Genomic DNA, 20669 nt, shown 5'->3' with positions numbered 1-20669 from the left:
TGCTCTACATTGTTCCCTCACCCAGTATGTGGCATGCTTCACTGTTGGTCCCACTCCTTAGCCCCACCACCATTTGTACTGCAGTAGTATTAGAAGTACGTAACTCTTCCTGGAGTCTCCGAATACTCCTGAGTGTTTGGTAGCCAGGAGTCATAATTGTTTCAAGGAAACAAATTAAAACATTTGAGAGTATTCTTCGAAAAGAAGGGATTGACTCAAAGATAGTTATCTCATTGTAGACCAATGTACTTAGTTGATGTTCCCTTGTAGGTAAGGTTAAAATAAACAATGGCTTGGGAGATATACAATGCTTCATGTTCAGTTGTCGTATTTAGGACAGATACCCTAGTCCACGGGGGGGGGGGTCTACTGCATTCATCTTGACATAGATCACTGTAACTACACTGTCAAATGACTACCTACAAATGTAACTGTGTCTAGCTAAGTTTATTGAAGGTGTTTGAAATAGGATCAAAACATACTTTTTACAAAATCAGCGGACATTTTCAAGGTATGGATAATCTATTCTCAAGGTCCAGTAAGTGGCCAGGTCTAGAGGGACGTAATAGGACCATGTGGGAGGGAGAGCCTTTTCCAGTTGAAAGAAATGCACATTCCCTTTGGTCATACTATGAAGCATAGGTGGGACATCCTGCTTCCCCAAAATATATCCAGCCATTCATACTCTATGTAATTTTACCTTGTAACTTATTACTGTTGGTTTCGCCCTGGTTGCAGCTGAGTTCCAATGAATGATCTTTGCACTACAATCGCACCACCAGACACACATAAATAGTGAGAACGTAGGCCTAATAATTCCATGGAACCAAGGTGCGGTGAATCTCACAAAAGGTTTGAAGTTTACAATGTGTTTTTAGTGCCAGATGTCAAACTGAGAGACACACCTTAATCCACACATAGGTCCAATGATAAGTACATGTACTCCTCTGCTTGTCATACTTGCATGGGTTAGTAGAAGGTCACAATACCAAACCTACTTTGGCGACATCTCCGAGCCTGCTGATATAATTTAGGAGGAGCAAATGGAAAATGTTAGCGAGAATCCAGTTTCTTAAAGATGCAGTAGAACAGGGGAGAGAGAAAGAGACTTAAAAGGGTAATCAAAATGGGGATAACCTATAATCAATCTCTGAGAGACCCCCAACCAGCGCCAAGATGATGCACTATGCACTATTCAAAACCATGCCTCGTATAATTTGCATGTATTGTATTTTGATTGATACTTTATTCAGAAATAGAAAAAGTACAATCACCTTAAGATGACTTGCATGTTTTAAGATGCCTAACAGATGTTTTCTTGGGGAGAAGTTGAAGTAATTTTCAAGTCCAGGTAAAGCCGTCTTGACAGACATACAATTTGGAACTTCATATCTTTTAAGTACATGAGTTTCCGTCAAAGTGGAATAGACTGTGAACCAAATAGGATGTATGGCAAATGTCATTTGGATATGCAAAACCTTGTAAACACGTGGTAATGTATGACTAGGAATAAAAGACAAAGACACTCGATTTAAAGGCACCCATCGCCACACAATCTTTTCTTAAACCTTGGAAACTTGCTTTGAGCTCTGAAGTAAGGTTTTTCAACCGCAAAACATGTTGGCTGGCTGTGTCAGTTTGGAATTGATCAACACGTCGTATATTACAGTCAATCAATCAATCATAACATTTGTACAGCGCGCTACTCACCTGGAAGGGTCTCAAGGCGCTGGGGGAGAGGGGTCCGTTACTGCTCGAACAGCCAGGTCTTGAGTTGCTTCTTGAAGGAAAGATGGTCCTGGGTCAGCTGAAGGTGGATGGGGATGGAGTTCCAAGTCTTGGCTGCCAGGTAGGAGAAGGATCTTCCTCCGGCGGTGGCTCTGCGGATGCTTGGTACGGCGGTGAGGGCGAGGCTGGTCGATCGTAGCTGGCGGGTGGGCGTGTAGAAGGTCAGTCGGTCATTGAGGTACTTGGGGCCCAGGTCATGGAGAGCCTTGTGTGCGTGGGTGAGGAGCCTGAACGTGATCCTCTTGCTGACGGGGAGCCAGTGCAGGTGTCTCAGGTGGCCGGAGATGTGGCTGTGTCGGGGGATGTCCAGGACGAGTCGTGCGGAGGCGTTCTGGATGCGTTGGAGTCTTTTCTGAAGTTTGGCTGTGGTTCCGGCGTAGAGGGTGTTCCCGTAGTCCAGTCGGCTGGTGACGAGAACCTGGGTGACGGTCTTCCTGATCTCGGTGGGGATCCAACGGAAGATCTTACGGAGCATGTGCAGGGTGTTGAAGCATGATGAGGAGATGGCATTGACTTGTCTGGTCATCGAGAGGGAAGAGTCTAGGATGAAGCCCAGGTTGCGTGCGTGGTCCGTTGCCTTGGGAGTGGTGCCCAGGGCAGGGGGCCACCAGGAGTCGTCCCAGGCAGAGGGTGATGATCCCAGGATGAGGACTTCCGTCTTGTCTGAGTTCAGTTTCAGGCGGCTGTTCTTTATCCACTTGGCGACGTCTTTCATCCCTTCGTGTAGGCTGGTTCTGGCGGTGGCGGGCTCATCGGTGAGGGAGAAGATCAGCTGGGTATCGTCGGCGTAGGAGATGTTGAGGTTGTTGGCGTGCGATGGCTGCGAGGGGGCTCATGTAGACGTTGAAGAGGGTTGGGCTGAGTGATGATCCTTGTGGTACGCCGCAAAGGACTTCGGTGGCCTCGGATCTGAACGGGGGAGGCAGACTCTCTGGGATCTTCCGGCGAGGAACGAGATGAGCCACTCCAGTGCCTTCTCTTGGATTCCGATGTTGCTGAGGCGCTGTACTAGGGTGCGGTGGCAGACAGTGTTGAATGCTGTGGAGAGGTCCAGGAAGATGAGGGCCGCTGTTTCCCCGTTGTCGAGCAGGGATCTGATGTCATCGGTGGCTGCGATCAGGGCGGTCTCGGTGCTGTGGTTGGCTCGGAAACCGGACTGCGAGGGGTCGAGGGATCCATTTGTCTCGACGAAGGCGGCGAGCTGTCTGTTGACGGTCTTCTCGATGACTTTGGCAGGAAAAGGGAGGAGCGAGATGGGGCGGAAGTTCTTGAGGTCGGTGGGGTCCGCTGTTGGTTTCATCAGGAGGGCGCTGAGCTCGGCGTGCTTCCAGCTCTCCGGGAAGGTGGCGGTGTGGAAGGAGGTGTTGATGATGTCCCGGAGTTGGGGTGCGATGATGGAGTCGGCCTTGTTTGAAGACGTGGTGGGGGCAGGGGTCGGTTGGTGATCCGGAGTGGATGGTGTTCATCGTGCGGGTGGTGTCTTCGGTGCTGACCGGGGTCCAGTTGCAGAGGGTGGTGGTGGGGGGCGTTGGTTCGGCGGTTGGGTGCGTGGTTGGTTTGCCGAAGCTGTTGTGTATGTCGGCGATCTTGTGGAAGAACGAGGCGAGTGAGTCGCAGAGGTCTTGCGAGGGAGTGATGTCGTTGTTTCCGGCGCTGGGGTTGGAGAGCTCTTTGACGATGCTGAAGAGTTCCTTGCTGTTGTGGGCGTTGTTGTCCAGTCGTTCTTTGAATGCGGTCTTCTTGGTGGTGCGGATCAGCTGGTGGTGCTTGCGGGTGGCGTGCTTGAGGGCGGTCATGTTGTCTGAGGTCTGGTCGCGGCGCCAGGCTTTCTCGAGGGTGCGGCAGTTCTTCTTGGAGTCCTTGAGTTCTTTGGTGAACCATGGGGCTTTCTTGCTGCCGGGCCTGCTGGGAGGGTTCTTTAGTGGTGCGAGGTTGTCGGCGCAGGCGGTCAGCCACTGTGTGAGGTTGCTGGCTGCTTCGTTGGGGTCCGTAGTGCTGGCGGGAGGGTTCTGGCGGAGGGAGGTGGTGAGCTGCTCGGCGGTGATCTTGCTCCAGCTCCGGCGATGAGCCTGTTGTGGGTGGTGATGGGTCGTGTTTCTCCTGAAGCTGAAGTGGACGCAGCTGTGATCGGTCCAATTAAGTCTGGTGGAGTGGCTGAAAGAGATGTGCTTGCTGGAGGAGAAGACGGGGTCAAGCGTCTGGCCGGCGTAGTGGGTTGGGGTGTTCACCAGTTGCTTGAGTCCGAGGTTGGCGAGGTTGTCCAGCAGGGTGGTGGTGTTGCTGTCATTGTTGTTTTCCAGGTGGAAGTTGAGGTCGCCTAGGAGGATGTAGTCCGAGGAGGCGAGGGCGTGCGGGCTGATGAAGTCTGCGATGTCTCCGCTGAATTGTGTGCGTGGTCCTGGGGGTCTGTAGATGAGGGTGCCTCTGAGGGTCGTCTTGGGGTCGGTGTGTATCTGGAAGTGGAGGTGCTCGGCGGCGGTGAGGGTGTCGTCGGAGTTGGTCGAGATGCGGATGGTGTTCTTGTGTACGATGGCGATGCCTCCTCCCGTCTGGTTGGCGCGGTCCCTCCGGGTGATCTTGTATCCGTCCGGGATGGCTATGGCGATGTCGGGTGCTGAGGAGGCGTTCATCCAGGTTTCCGTGAGGAAGGCGACGTCTGGTGGTGATGTGTCGAGCAGGTTCCAGAGTTCCAGAGTTCCACAGTTCCACAGTTCCACGGCGTGCCTGTGGACGGAGCGGGTGTTGAGCAGAATGCACTTGAGGTGGTTGCTGCTGGTGCTCGGCTTGGCGGGTGCGGTGCAGGTCCGGAGGCAGGTGAACTTGCAGGCTTGGCAGGTGAAGGGTCCCTGGGTGCGTTTCGGGGTGGCTCGGTAGCAGGCGGGGTTCCATCCGGCATTGAGTGCGTTGAGGGTGGCAGCGTCGTAAGTCCGTCGTGTGGGCTGGTATCTTCGGGGGCCAGGGGTCCTGGCGCGGTCCAGGCGCGGACGGGCGTAGACGGGCTTGCCTTTGGCGCGCCCGCTGCCCATACGCGTGGGCGTCATAAGTAAGGAGCCGGGAGGGAGGAGCAGCTGGGTGGCGGGAGCGGGGCGCGAATGAGCTGGAGGGGGGGCGGGGCCACAGGGAGGCAGCGGCGGGACGAGACTGGCGGTGGGCGGCTCAGTGGCGGCTGGGTCGTCCTAAGCGGCAGCAGGAAGCAGGCAGGCAATCTGGCAGGCAGCGGAGCGTGGGGGCGACCTAGCCTGGTAAGAGGCTCAGCGGATAACAGATCAATACCTTTCTTATATGGACTTTTAAAGTGACAATGGACAATATACTTTTGAAAAGCAAGAACTGTAAATTTGTGAATGTCAATTGAAATCTATGTAGGACCTTTTGACATTTGGGAAAAATACTATTTTAATTTATATTTAAACTTTTTTCCCAGAACAAGTCTGTTTGGTAGGATATAGATTTCTGGTATTCATTGGGTTGAACAATAAAACAGAGAAGAACCTTACATGTCAGAAAAAATCCAACTTTTCAGTAATAACTATTGTATAATGCATTTGGCTACATTCTAGACGAAATTTTAGTCATTTAAGATAATAATGTGCTCTCATTCATATTGTGTGATAAAGATAAAATGTTTCTACATATTCATTTGTATTTTCAATTGCTTTATTCAGCACACCGGAGCAGGAACAGCTAATGGTAATGTGGCTGAGTTGGATGATAAAAGAAGAAGCATATTTTGAAAGGTGAGCCAGTGTTTATATAGTAGGCTACATTACTGCTTAGACAATGTTGGAACTCATTGTTTTCTGTTTCCACAGTACTGCTGGAGTATCTGCTTCCTTTGGTGAGATGCTGCTCCTGGTTGCTATGTATTTCCATAGCAACCAACTTAGTGCTATCATCGAATTGGTCTGCTCTACTTTGGGGATGAAGGTAATTTCTAAACTTATTCATAATAGCTGCTCTCATAATTTCACAAAGCGATACAAAAGGGGGTGATCGACGGAGCGTTTGAGCAAATCAAACACTCACCCCCAGTCAACTGATCTGGGTTTAATCCATCACCATTCTTTAGCTCACTCAGCCACCCCAGTTCAGACATGGCCATATGCAAATCAGTCTGACCCTGTGCCTCATGGGAACCGTCCAGCCCGAACTGCCAAGCCATGTCTTCCCTGGACCGGAAACAAGCATCCGAGGACCGGTTTCGGATTCATAATCCTCATCAGCCAGGCTATCTTGAATCCAGTGGCCAAGTGAGCAAGGGACTCACGTCTGAGCATACCCTGCCACACTTAGGGCGAACAAAGCGATACAAAAGGGGGTGATGGACGGAGCGTTTGAGCAAATCAAACACTCACCCCCAGTCAACTGATCTGGGTTTCATCCATCACCATTCTTTAGCTCACTCAGCCACCCCAGTGCATTTGTCACCCCGAGTGGGATGGGTATGCTCAGACGTGAGTCCCATGCTCTCCACACCACTGGAGTCAAGCTATCCAGGCTGATGACGGCTGATAGCCAGAAACCGGTCCTTGGATGCTTGATTCCGGTCCAGGAAAGACATGGCTTGGCAGTTCGGGCTGGACTGTTCCCATGAGGCACACGGTCAAGGCTGATTTGCATATGGCCATGTCTGACCTGGGGTGGTGTGGAGTACAAAAAAACAATGGATTTAGGCCCAGATCTCTGTACTGGGGTGAATGTATGACATTGTTCTGCATTCTGTCCATCAATTGTTGTTTTCTCATAATTTCACAAGCAACAAGATTGAGAACCATTTTTATTATTAAGCCAGCTAAATAAATACTATTTTCTTTGTCAAATCTGTTTTTATAGTTATTTTAGAGTTACTCTTCACATTACAAACAACACTCACAATAGCTTGATGGTAGATACATGACTATCGTAAGTGCATTAGCACAGTGTCATACAATGGCGCAAGTATTCAAACTGTGTACTGAATAATGCATAAGGTGTTCATCTAAAATGGTCTGAACTGTAGATTGCCCGCCCGGTTGCAGACTCCTAGGCTGTCCAAAGAGCCGGAGCGTTAGCCGTTCAATAGTCCGCATAGTTCAGGGCTGACCTTTCATCTTGGGCTTGCAAACAGATGGTATACATTAAAACAGAAAAACATTAACTGTGGCACCAAAAACCCTCACAAAGACTCCGACTCCCCTTCTGTCCTCCCCCCTCCCGGGCCCCAACCCTATGCCCACGCGTAATACTGCGCGCACCCCTCATCTGTGACTACTCTGGCTTGGTTGTATTTGTGCTTTAGTGGAGCAGGGGTTAAACATCGCGGACTATCCCTGGCAGGAGAACGGCTTGTGGCATGCGCCCATCCCCACGTGTGTTTTCCATCCCCTCCACATACCCCGTGCCCCTCTCCCTGTCTGTCTGCTGTAATGTACTAAGCATTTTCTCCCAGTGTGCCGCTATGGGTTCCTTCCGGAGCCCCATCATTTCCTCTCTGCGTATGGCGGTCCACTCTGACATGGCCCACGCCTGGAATGAGGAAGTCCATGCCCGTGCACATGGCGGGTCGTGCGTCTTCCACGTCCTGGTAAGGAGGCGCTTTGCTACCACCAGCCCCAGGTCCAAAAAGCGGTATGTCACCTTATCTTTGGGGGTGATCTCCTAAAAAGGTGTAGGATGTACTCAGGCCAGTCAAAGGGTATGGTTCAGCCCGTGCAGCTCCATAGCAGCTCGCTAACTGTTCGCCAGTAGGTACCCAGCCCGTGACAGCTCCAAAGCAAGTGTATGAATCCCGCCCCTTGCTCGTTACACCTGGGGCAGAGTGCATCAACTCGACAAAAATACTTGTTGATCAACTCGGGCGTGAGGTAGGCCCTATGGACAATGAAAAGTTGTATCTGGCGAAATCGCATGTTTCTGGGGACTCGGATCGGACTTTTAAGTACCTTTTCCCATTCCTCATCTGCTAGTGACCACCCCAGATCCAGCTCCCACTTGCCTCTGAGGGGGTCTAAACTGATTGCCACATGTTCCCGCAAGGACGCCGTAAACCAGCGAACCAAATGTCTGCCCCTTCCTATGACATGGAGATACTGTATGGTTAAATGTTGCCGGGGCTCCGTAGCCACATCTCCCCATCTGGCCGTCAGTTGTGCTATCGGGGAACGGTGCATCAAGAACCCCCCGGGGGGGAGCCCCATCTCTGTTACCAATGTCTCGTATGCCGTGACCCCCCTTCCCTGTATAAGTCACCGAGTGTGTAAATGACGGCCTCTCGCCACTCCGCGAGCATGGAAGACGTGAGCACCCCCTCCCCGCTGGGCGAGCCCTCCAAGGGTATAGCAGATGCATAAAGGACCGTGCCGCAGGTAAGGTACTAGGCTCTTCGGTAGCACTTGTATGCCACTCCCAAGAGGAGCGGGCCCGGGCGCTCGGTTTTTGCCATGGGTTGGAAGAGCTTGGTGATGCGCTCTTGGGAGTATGGCGGCATTGCCGTGGCTGTGTCATCCCTTCCTCTATCTGCCAGCCAAGGAGCAACCCACTGGAGCTGCACGGCTAGATAGTAATGCTCAAAACAAGGGGCAGCCAAGCCCCCACGGTCTGTCGGCAAGAATAACTTCGTCAGCGCCAGTCTGTGCCTAGAGGCGCCCCAGATAAAGTCCCGCAATAGTTTATTGAGCATGGTAAAAAAGGAAGCCGGAATAAATAATGGGAAGTTGACAAAATAGTATAGAAGGCGGGGAAGCATGACCATTTTAGCAAGCGCCACTCTGCCCGTAGTAATCAGCGGGAGTGTGCTCCAGAAGCGTATCTGCGACCTGATGGCCGCCACCACCCTCCCAAGATTCTCGTCGAACAGGTCGGCTGGGCTACGATATATCTGTATCCCCAGATACCGGAAGGTGTCCTCTTTCCATTGGACTCGCGTACCCTCGAGATGATATCCCGAGTCTTCGGTTCCTTCCCTGAAAGCATAAAGGCAGGATTTACCCACGTTTACTCAGAGACCCGAGATGGCAGCAAATGTGTGCAGCAGCTGTGCCAGCTGTGCGGGTAAGCTTCCCACATCTTGCATGAAAACCAACAGGTCGTCAGCATAGAGCGATACCTGATGGACTGCGTCTCCCATCGGGATACCATCGCCAAGGGTCCCACGTATAGCTATAGCCAGGGGCTCGATCGCTAGCGCCAACAGAGCGGGGACAGAGGGCACCCCTGCCGGATGCCCCGGCCCACCGCCACCGGGTCTGAAATGTAGGGGCCCAGTCGCACCCGAACCGTAGGACTCCTATATAGTAAGTCAACCATGTGTAGGAACCCTATGTCCAGCCCGTATCGCGTCGCACCGCGGATAGGTAACCCCATTCTAGGCAGTCAAACGCCTTCTCCAGGTCTAGCTTTAGGCTCCCTGCCCTGGGCCATTCCCACGCGGCCTCAGCCGACACCCTAAAGTATCTCCTGAGTTTCAATGACTTAGATCTCGCTGGGACAAACCCGTTCTGGTCCGTGTGAATTAAGTAGGGGACCACCTGCGCCAGTCTTTCCGCTAGCACCTTGGCAAATACCTTGTAGTCCACGTTGAGCATCGCTAGAGGCCTATAGGAGCCCAGGGCCATGAGGTCTCTGTCCGGCTTGGGTAAAGAAACCAGGAACGCCTCCAGCATGGAGGGTGGCCGAAACCCTTCCTATGTTGCTTCGGTGTATATCTTGTGCAGCAAAGGCGTCAGGGTTTCCCGATACGCTTTATAATATTCGGCGGGTAGGCCGTCCGGTCCCGGGGTCTTCCCGGATGCCATGGACTGGATTGCTTCCCCAACCCTCTCCAACGAGATAGGTGCATTGAGCGTCTCCTTCTGTTCCTCGGAGGCCGTGGGCAGCTGGACAGAATCCAAAAACCCCTCCAAGTTATGTTGGGGGCCGATACCCCGGGATCTGTATAGCTGCGCATAGTGTTCTGTAAGGGCACGGTGGATTTCATGCTGTGCATACACCATCTCTCCCCCTGCTGTGCGGAGAGCTCCTATTGGGGCACCACGTCCCTCTTGTTTTATCAAGCAGGCCAGTAGTCGGCCTGCTCTGTCTAACTTGGCATGTGTTCTGGCCATTTGTGCAGCATAGTTGTGGCACCACAGCTTCTCCAGAAGCTCCGCGTGTCGAGTGCGAAGATTCCCCCAGTTTGTGTATACCCCCCCCCTTTTCCTGCTTATAGCGCAGGAACTCATCCTCCAGGCGTGTCAGGGAGGCGGAAAGTGTCCTGCGTATGTTCCATGTGGCTCCCATGCAGTGCCCCCGGACAGCCACCTTGTGTGCATCCCATTCTACCATGGTGTTACTCGCTGTCCCCTCATTAACATCAAAATACGGGAGGATGGCTGTGCCCAGAGATGAGTGAAATTCGGAATCCTCTAGCGCAGTAGGTTGTAACCTTCACGTGGGGATAGGTGGGTGTGCGCCTCCCAGCTGATCCGAAGCCACAGGATGATCGGTGTGTGTTCTGCCCAGGTACTCCGCTTGTGTAATGAGTGGGAGCAGAGATTGGGAACCCACTATCCTGTCCAATCGGACATGCAAATCGTGGACTGCGGAATAGTAAGAGTAGAGTCTGTCTTCTGGGTGTAGTGTGCGCAATAGATCCTGTAACGCCCAGTGTAGGGCCAATCCCTGAACGCCTGCGCATTGGATGCTACCGCTGCTGCTCGGAGGAAGGGAAATGACCTGTCCAGATGCACGTCTAGTACCATGTTAAAATCCCCGCCAAGCAACCAGGGGAGTCAAACATAAGGGTGGAGGACCTGGGTCATCTTCGCTAGAAAGGATTGCTGATCTACGTTCGGGGCATAAAGTGATCCTAGTAATACCTCCTGGCCATTCAGTTTCCCTTTTACTAGGGAATACTGACTGTCACGGTCCACTTTCACTGCCTCACATATAAAAGGGGTGCCTGCCCTTACCCAGATCAGGGTTCCGCGCGCATGCCTTGAGAAGACCGTGCCATAAAGTCGCCCCTTCCAGCGTCTGCGTAGTTTGTCAAGCTCTGTCTGGGTCATGTGGGTCTCCCGCAAGAGGGCAATCCCCACAGCATGTCGTTGTAGGTAGGAAAAGACGGAATAGCGTTTCGATGGTGTGTGCATGCCACGTATGTTCCAAGTCACGACATTACTCCAGTATTGGAACTTTCATAGATTCACATACCTGAATCATTTCCCCGTCGTCGAGACGGGAGTCTCCGGTACATAAAAATGCAATGGTTAGCAGTATAGCTGTACCTGTATTTCTCCAGTATTGGAAGCTTTCATAGATTCACATACTCCCACCCTCCTCCCCTGAGAGGCTCACCTCGGATTGGGTACGGAAAGTATTATAGCACAAGTGCCCGAAAATCTGAGGGGAAAGAGGTTCTCTCAGGAGGGTTCTAGAGGGTGAGTGCCTCTGATTGGCTAAGAGAAAAGTTTGGTCCTTTTTTACATAATGAAGGTTATGGGTTGCAAAAGAAAAATGGGCCTAGGCCTTTTTTACAGTTAGCTATACTGCTAACCATTGCTTTTTTATGAGCTAGTCCAGTGAAGTGGCTAGTGGGGTGTGCGTTATGTTGGCAACTAGACTGCTCTACGCCCCTGTCTCAATCTTCCCGTACTCTCTAGAGGTGTGCGATGAGTCATAGGCTGGTCAATCACGCATGAACGGCGTGGGCCATAGCTACATGATCCGGCGACCGCTACCTCCGCTAGGCGCGTCTCATCTCCCATCTTGCAAGGCCTCTCACAGTCTCGCACATGAGCTACAATGAACAGTTAAAGTGCTGCTAGCACATGGCACATTTCAACAGCATGTATGGGAACTGGTAAAAAGAGGGGGGGGGGAACAGTGTGCAATGTACACATGCGCATAAGTCGCGAAAAGATACAGTTCAGCACCCCTCGGTCACATGATCTGGTCATCCGTCTGAGGCGTCACCACTGGCATGTTCAGGTCTTCAGAGAACACAGTGGAGGGGGATGATGATCCGCTGGTGCCTGGGTCGCTGCGTCCGTGGGTCTCCACTCGGCTGTGGCTGCTCACTGTCCCAAAGGCCGCCACCGCCTCCAGAGCTTACTGTCGTTCCAGTCGTATCTTCTCCGGACTGGGCGCAACTGGGCCCGGCCCAGCATCTCGGCGGGCCCCCCTCCGCCTACACCTTCTCGATCTCCTCTCCTGCCAGCCACCATCCTCCGGGCCTGAGGGTCTTGGTCCTTTCCACTGCCCCGTCTCCTCTAGCCAGTCCCAATTGTCTGATGGGGCATCAAAGAAACGGGTCCCCTCCTTCGAGACCACCCTAAGGCGGGACGGGAACAGCAAAGAATAGGGCAACTCCAGATCCCGCAATTGATGCTTCATCGCCATGTGGGTGCTTCTCCGTCTCTGAACCGCTGCTGTGTAGTCTGGGAAGAACGTCACCTGACCATTTCCCACAGTGAGGTCGCCAAGTTTCCTCGTTTCGCGGAGCACCACATCTCTGTCCCGATAGTTGAGGAGTCTGAAAAGGAAAGGGCAGGGTCGAGGTCCCGGCCTTGGCTTCTGCGCCAGCACTCTGTGCGCCCTCTCAACCACAAACTGCGGCGATAGCACCACCGGGGGCAGGAGGTCACGCAACCAATTCTCGACGTACTGCTCCGGATTTCTGCCCTCCTCGCCCTCCGGTAGGCCCATCACACGAACATTGTTGCGCCGAGAGCGCCCTTCCGCATCCTCTATACGATCTTCCAGTACGTGAACTCGGTCAATCATATCTTGGAGCGTTATAGTGTGATTTTGCACCACAGGTTGGATCCCCTGGAGTGTCTGGCTTTGCAAAGCAACCGACTCCGCTAGCTTACGATAATCAGCATGGAGAAGGGTAAAAATCTGATGTGACTTTGTCGATCCTTGATTCTAAGGACTCCTTTGTTTGCTCCAGGGTGGTGCCAATACTTTCTACAGCTGCTAGCACAGTGTCCATTTTGGCCACGAGAGCCATGTAGGTGCTTCTCCATCTCGGAACCGCTGCTGTGTAGTCTGGGAAGAACATCATCTGACCATTTCCCACAGTGAGGTCGCCACGTTTCCTGGTTTCGCGGAGCACCACATCTCTGTCCCTATAGTTGAGGAGTCTGAAAAGGAAAGGGTGGGGTCGAGGTCCTGGCCTTGGCTTCTGCGCCGGCACTCTGTGCGCCCTCTCAACCACAAACTGTGGCGATAGCACCCCCAGGGGCAGGAGGTCACGCAACCATTTTTCGACGTACTGCTCCGGATTTCTGCCCTCCTCGCCCTCCGGTAGGCCCACCACACGAACATTGTTGCGCCGAGAGCACCCTTCCGTATCCTCTATACGATCTTCCAGTGCGTGAACTCGGTCAATTATATCTTGGAGCGCTATAGTGTGATTTTGCACCACAGGTTGGATCTCCTGGAGTGTCTGGCTTTGCAAAGCAACCGACTCCGCTAGCTTACGATGATCAGCATGGAGAAGGGTAAAATCCAATGTGACTTTGTCGATCCTTGATTCTAAGGACTCCTTTGTTTGCTCCAGGGTGGTCCAATCCGTTCTACCGCTGCTAGTACAGTGTCCATTTTGGCCGCGAGAGCCGCTGCTTGGGGCTCCATGCTTCCACTCTGACGCCCCAGCGAAGGTCCCAAACTGTCTGCCCTCGGCTGCCCGTTTTGTGCTTTGTCCCGCAGCCGGCCCATGACTAGCTGTTGCGCCATTGGCATCCGCTGGCGGTCGCTGGTTCGTACAAGTCCGATCGGCTACGAGCCAGCAGAGTCCATGCTCCCTGTTTTGTGTTGAAAGGGAGATCTGCTGCAACAATCCCGCGGCAACGCTGCCAGCTAAAAAAAAAAAGTTGTGGGGGCGGGGAGGGGTGGTGGTGGGGGTAGATCCCTTCCTGAATGATCGCCGTCACTGTCAGGGAGCTAGCCGCTCCGTAGCGTCCACTGGCTCTCGGGGTTGTTTAGTTGGCAGCGCACCTTCCCTGTGCAACACCCAGGAATAACCCAACTTTCCACACCGGGGGCCGCTCTGCGGCTCCCGTCAAACACAGCTCAGCCATGTGGTCTGTGTTCCGTTTCCCGCACGGGGATGCCCGGGCACCTCCTCCCTCACCCAGGGCGCAGCTCTGCCGCCCGCACCGCTCCGGTAAGCTCCGCGCTGCTTTTCCAAGCACTCTCAGCAGGCATCCACTCCCAGGGAGCTGGGGCCCCAGGAACAGCATCCCTGCAGTACCTCTGAGTGACTGAGGCCGTCCCCTTGGTGTGCAGGCGCTGTTCACAAAATGGCGCTCGTACCTCAGGCCTCCGATTCCCAGCTTCTTAGGCTCTGGCAGCAAACATTCCCGGCCACATTTATCTCAGTTCCTCATTTCCGCTCGGCACCCCAGGCACAGCCACTCCCAATGACTCTGATGCCGCTCCCGTGGTGTTCTGCCCAGTGCCAAAGGGGGTCCCTACTTACTGGTTGAATGAAGTGCTTCGCCGCTAATCTCTCGCTTCCTTTGTGCGCCGGACCGCTCTCCACAGGGCCGTCGGCAGGCGCTGTGTTGCAGGGCAGGCACCACACGTCTGCCTCCTGCCTATGGCGCTTGGTGGTTCGCCGTTGTTTGGGCGCAATCAGGGCCGACTCAGGGCCCAGGCCTAGCCCGCTTCCAGAAGTGCCAGGCCGCCAGAGCGATTAACATGGCCCCGGGCGCTCCTTCCCTTCCTGCGCCCCGCCGCGCACCTAGCTCGCAGTAGCCCTCTGACACTCATTCAACAGCGGCGCCTCAGGCTGTAGGCACCCACCGCTTGTGGGGACGCCCGCCGCTGGTGTCCCAGAGCGCAGATCAGGTTGTTGCCGCCAGGGTCTCGTCACCTCCACAGGCCCGCCTTCGCATCACATCACAGAGCCCGCTTGCAGCGATGGACAGCGGGGGTCTCCGCTGCACGGCTGATCACGGCTTCTCACCTCCGGTGTGAACTCGGCAAGCCACCATAGCTGCCAAGGTTTCAGATTGCTATGAGTGACATTTTCATAATTTCAGGGGTAATTATGAGTGACATTTCAACGACTATGAGTGACACTTTCTCGCTAGCAAAATCAAGCAGTAAAAGACGAGGGAATCATATAAATGTCAGAAATGACATTTATTTGAGCATAGCTGCTAATGTTTCAGATTGCTTATGTGTGACATTTTCATAGATTCGGTGGATTTACAAAAGACATTTAACAACTAAATGCATGACAGACCTACACTTCTTGTGGCCAAATCATGCAATGAAGTCCATGAAAACAGACAAATTTCAGAAATCACACTGATTTCAGCAATAAGAAATTCGAACTCCGTAGCAGGTGCTTTTAAAGCAATTTTTTTAAATAATTAGCAACCTCCAACCCAACCTCAGCTTCAGGTGCGGCTGAACCACAAAAATCAACGGGTTCTCTGTGACAAAAGCAGCAACCCACTGAGCTATCTACCTATAATACAGTTCATTACAATACAATATGCTGTTGACTTTCTTTGCAGTATGCATATAAACTCTCTGCTCTACTTAATAGAGAGAAGCTGTCACACCAACCTTCGGGGGGGAAAACAGGAAATGAATAAATCCTCTCGGCTTGCTCTGTTCTTCCTCTCTGCCCCATGCTTACTGAGCCGTCCCAGCGTGACTCTCTATACCGGTTAGGACCGGCCATCTCACCGGACCGCGATCTCCTGTGACTGCATGATGCAGCAGAGCTGGGCCCTGTCTTTCACCAGTTCCCTCGAGTTGGCCGGCCCCGGCTGCTCGGAAATAAAATTGCAGGCGGGCGGCATTGCCTTTATTAATTGTTCCTGGGCCTGTCCTGTCCTAGTGTGGCGACCTGACTGCAGGACAGGACAGATCTGAGGTGCGAAGTTCGCTCAGGCCCCGTCATTTACATGGCTGCTAGACTGTAGTGCAGCACCCCTCCGGCCACGGTGTGTATCCGGTCGCGGCAGGTTCTTGCAAAATTAGGCCGCGCGGTCGGCCCTCTCTAAACGCGGAATGTGAGGCAGCTAACATCACTGTCTGCAGTCCGCCCGGCCCGGGCTACGTGTGGCCGTGCACCTCCTCTATTAAACTTGTCCAAGTCAAGTCCTGAAGTCAGTGTGAATGCCGCGACGGGTGAGAATATACCTTGGCGCCACTGGTGAGTTCCTAGCTGTGTCAGCCAGCATTGTGCTGAGAGGGCGGCCCCGCCCCCCTAATTAATTGCAACTGTGTCCCGTGTCAAACTTAAGCCGTGGCGCGGCAGGAAATGACAGCGCCAGCCTGGAGCCAGCATTGTTTTATTGTAGCCGCCTAGCACTGGCTCTCACTCAGCCCCCAAGCTGAGAGCAGCCTTTACATCATAACAGATTAACTATTTGTAAACTAGAGCAGCTGCTGGCACTGGCAGCAGCACGTGTCTCGGACTCGGAGCAGCAGGAGCCGTGCACAGGCACCGCTGGTGGCGCAAGCTTGTGAGTCGGCAAAATGCGTGACAATGTATTTCCGTGCGGTGATTCGGAACACCGCACTGAAATGCGTGAGTGTCACACCTGTTGCGTGATACTAGACAGGTCTGAGCCACCGTCTTACTCTCGGCCGCACAGGGACAGGTCAGCGATTCTTCCCTGACGTTCTCGCCACTCCGTCTGAGGCCCCAGCGGCGGCCGTTACCTCCCGCTGCAGGTCGCGCGCTTTTGTCCTCAGCGCCGCTCTGCTCCTCCGGGCTGTAGCTCCTTCCTCAACACTGCGGGTACAAATTTACTGGGCTGTATCAACTCCCCGCTGCGGCCCCCAGTCGGTCCGCTCATTACGGACCCAAAGCCCACCTCAGCAGGGAGTTATCAGGATAATACATGGGTAAACAGACGGAGCACTAGCAGCTCCCGCCCGCCATGATGGCTGGCTGGCCATGCCCCCCACCCCACAGCTAAATAAATACTATTAAGAGTTATTGTTCCCATTGATGGTGTTAAAAGCAGTAAAGGTCCACTTACATCGGGACATAAGGTTATTCGTACCTGCCAAGCCCTTTCTAGACCTCCAAACTTAGGCAAACATACCTACTGCCCTCTTTTATTTTTCTCTTCTCTTTTCCATGGATATAGAATACAGGCATCCAACAGTAGTTAGTCTGCATTCAATAGAGGGGTTAATTGCTTATTATGCCCTGATGTAAGTAAAAAAGCATACACTGGTTTTTGGAGGGTGTCGCCTGATAATGTCGTAATTAACTGAACTGCATGGGCTAATTGTCTGTAATGTGCCATTGGCTATTTCCTTTTTTTGAGCTTTTATTTTTCAGTTATCTTCTTTGTAATGTGTTGTAGGAAGCTGGCTCTTTATATAGTGGACCAAAAAGAGGTACACTGTGTAAAGAGTCCAGGCAAGCCTAAAAGGAATTAGAGACACAAATGACCCTCCAAATGCTCTCTCTTGTGGTAGTGTGGGCGAGCAGTTGGGCATATCAGACTGTAGTGCTAAGCATTTATTGTACCCACAAAGGCCGTAAGTGAGACACACACTCAATAAAGAAATCTGACACAAATTTATAAAAAAAAATACGTTCTTTAATATGAATATAGATACCACGATAGTCGGAATCAGGTGTGTACTTTTCGAGTTATGAAGTTTTGCAGTTTTCAAAAGTTGACACTGAATTTATTGGGTGCTGTAATGTTATTCTATGGGGAAAAATATATACTGCATTCAGGCATTTAACATCGACTTGCAGGACTGTTCTCCAGGACTTAAGGTGAGTATGGAGCAAGGTCCAAGGCCACACCAACAGGTCACCTTTGGGAGGCTCTGGCCGTTCGGGTGCAGATGTGTTACAGCGTCGGGTGTCCCATTCACTTCAATAGGGAACAGTCTGGTCAGAAAGAGGCAGCAAGCTAGTATTGGGAGACCAGTCCGGCTGAACCAACAAGGGGACTCCGGTCTCACGATGCACGGGGACGTAGGGACACCTTTGGTCCTCTTCTCCTTAGGCCTGGGTGGCCGGGTTCAGAGGTGTCCAGAGGCGTAGGGTTTTCACGGCTGGAGGCACTCATGGTATAATGGGCCTGCACAAAGATGCTTAAGGTGGCATCGGAGAGTCCACTGTTGGCAAACCCAAGATGTGCTTCATCTCTGAAGGGTCTGAGGGCTACGCTGGCACCATTGGCCCACTTCGATATTTGGCGAGGGGCACAGGTGCAGTGGTTCTTTTGGTGTTGGGTGTGCGGCGGTCCTGAGTCCTTGCAGTTCTTCTGGGGTTGCCTGCAAGATGTAGGGGAGCAGCTCTGCTACTCCACAGGAGTTCCTGGGTCTTGGCTGTAGGGCTGGCAGTCCTCCCAGGCTTTTGGAGGCTCATCAGTTGCAGGACGAGTCGTCTTTGGCGCAATTGCCAGGGACAGCAGGCAGGCCTGCAGGGTTGGTGCCAAGTCAGTTGCTTCTCCTCTGTTCTTGCTTTTCTGGCTCTTCAGTGTCCTCCTTCTTTTAAGTCATCAGGATGCTATTTCTTGGGTCCAGGGGTTCTCCATAATACTAGATTTAGGGTCATTAGGGGAGTGTAGGGTAGTAGCCAATGGGCTACTTACTCCTGGCATCACTACACCACCTATAGGACCACTTCCTGGGGGAAGTAGGCATAACCCTGTCCAAGAGTTCCTTCTAATTTTCGTGTCCACATCAGATTGTCCACCTTAGGGTTGGAACTTGCCTGACTGCGAATATGCAACTCTAACTACTAATTTTCTCGCCTGTCCAGGTGCCAAATCGGCCTTGGTCAAGAGGGTTGTCATCCCCTCACCTCTGAGGGAAGCCAGATTTGCATACCAAAGGTGGTGGGCTCTTTGAAGCTCCCTGCCTTGGAATGCTAATTTACGGGTCATCCTGCTGGAGGGGTGTAAAACAGCCTCTGCCAAAGCAGGCTTTGTTCCTGACCTCCTGAAAGCGTGTCTCTCACACCTGAGGGTCAGAAATTCATCTGTGGTGGCAAGCTGGTCAGGACCAGTCAGCCAACACACTAGCAGTTGGTAGGTGTTCAGGGGCACCTCTAAGGTGCCGACTGTGTGCATGTATTAATAAATAAATCCATCATTGGAATCAGTGTTGATTTAATAAAAGATGTTTGATACCAAGCAACTTTGGTTTCAGTGAATCCATCACGTAGTTAGGGAACTAGTTTTTACCAGTGTCCAGCACATAATAATAATAATAATAATACAGTATTTATAAAGCGCTGGAATAACTTAACCCCAAAGGGCATCAAGGCGCTACCAGATGGAAACAACATAAAACATAACCACTAGCAGAACATAAGAGTGGAAAGACTGGGTAAATCGAGGCTAATAGGAAAGGGTGAACAGCCACGTTTTTATAGGTTTACGAAAGATTGACAAGGACGGCTGTCTAGCAATTTCGGGCGGAAGCGAGTTCCATAGTTTTGGAGCGAGCAGGGAAAAGGCTCTACCGTCCCATCTCGCCTTATTTACCCTCGGAACTATAAGCAGGTTTTTCGAGGCAGATCGAAGGGATCTGCTGGGAGTATAAGATTTCAGTAAGGATTTGACCCCTTCTGGCCCTGATCCAAAGAACACACTGTGGGCGAAGCAAAGGATCTTAAATGAGATTCTCGCCTGAATCGGCAGCCAGTGCAGTTCCCTTCTTGCCGCCGTCGCTGATGATCGCCTCGGCAGATTTAAAACTAATCTAGCAGCGGCATTTTGAATTACCTGTAATTTTTGGATCTCCTTCTGATTTATCCCGCAGTAGAGAGCGTTGCAATAGTCGATCCTGGATAAAACCAGGGCGACAGTAGATTGTTTGCGCGCCTCAGGAGATAAGAAAGGAGCTATCTTGTTCAAGGTTCGAATGATGGTACAGCAGGTGCCAACCGTTCTATTGACAAGGTAGGATCTATAAAAACGCCTAAATTCTTAACGAATTTGGCCGGGCGAGGGCATTCGCCCAAAGCGACGGGCCACCACTCCTCATTCCACAGATCTTGGTTCCTACCAATTACCAGCACCTCTGTTTTCTCACCATTGAGCTTAAGAAAATTCCTTATCCATGATGATACCGATTCCATGCAGGTCTTAAATTTTGCAGCACAGTCTTGCCCTGACTGGTTTGTCGAGACAATGATCTGCGTGTCATCAGCATAAGATAACACCTGATAGCCAAAATCTCTTTTTTTGGCTAGGGGGGTCACATATACATTAAACAGAACCGGGCTAAGTGCCGAGCCCTGTGGGACTCCACATTGCACTGCCATAGTGGGGGACATAAAATCGCCCAATTTCATTTTTGCTGTCTCTGGTGCAGAAAAGAGGACAGAAGGTTCAGGGCGCTGCCCGCTACCCCTATCCCCCTCAATCTATCCACCAAGATAGAGGGAGACAGGGTATCGAAGGCCACTGTTAGATCTAGCAAGACCAACAAAGTGGTCTGGCCCTTGTCCACCTCAGATCTGATATTATTTACTACCACCGTGAGGGCAGTCTCCGTACTAAGGGACGCACGGAATCCATGCTGTCAGGTGCCAATTTAAGTGAGCTTCCAGAATTTTTGCCGGTGCTGGTAATAGTGAAATCGGCCGGAAGTTTTTTAGCACCTCAGGGTTCAGAGACGCCTTCTTAAGAAGTGGTTTAACCACAGCAATTTTCCACACTTGGGGGAAAATTCCCTCCGTGATGGCACTATTTAAGATGTCAAGAAGGGACGGTAATAGGATACCTCTACAGGCCTTTAAAATTTTCAAAGGGCAGGGGTCCAGAGGAGAGCAGGATTTAATGGCATCAAGGATGCAGTTTAATTCCTCCCAGGACAGCGCAGGAAATTTCGGAAAAAGAGGAGTGGGTCTGGAAACCCCGACTGTGTTTGTATCATCGGGGTGAGATGTAGGGGCATGGAGGTCGGCT

At 52.1% G+C, this 20669-nt stretch overlaps 1 protein-coding gene across 3 annotated transcripts in view; it reads left to right on the top strand.

Annotated features, from left to right (window-relative positions):
• Positions 1–20669, top strand: part of INTS2 (integrator complex subunit 2) — a 280966-nt gene that overhangs the window by 87186 nt on the left and 173111 nt on the right. For all 3 annotated transcript variants that reach the window (XM_078679818.1, XM_078679819.1, XM_078679820.1), the window contains 2 exons: positions 5454–5525; positions 5601–5715. In XM_078679818.1, coding sequence (XP_078535944.1) covers positions 5454–5525; positions 5601–5715 — 187 coding nt within the window. The remainder of the gene's footprint in view (positions 1–5453; positions 5526–5600; positions 5716–20669) is intronic.

The sequence above is a fragment of the Lissotriton helveticus genome, chromosome 3_1, assembly GCF_964261635.1.
Source record: "Lissotriton helveticus chromosome 3_1, aLisHel1.1, whole genome shotgun sequence".
Lineage (NCBI taxonomy): Eukaryota > Metazoa > Chordata > Amphibia > Caudata > Salamandridae > Lissotriton > Lissotriton helveticus.
This window is presented reverse-complemented; position numbering and strand designations above follow the sequence as displayed.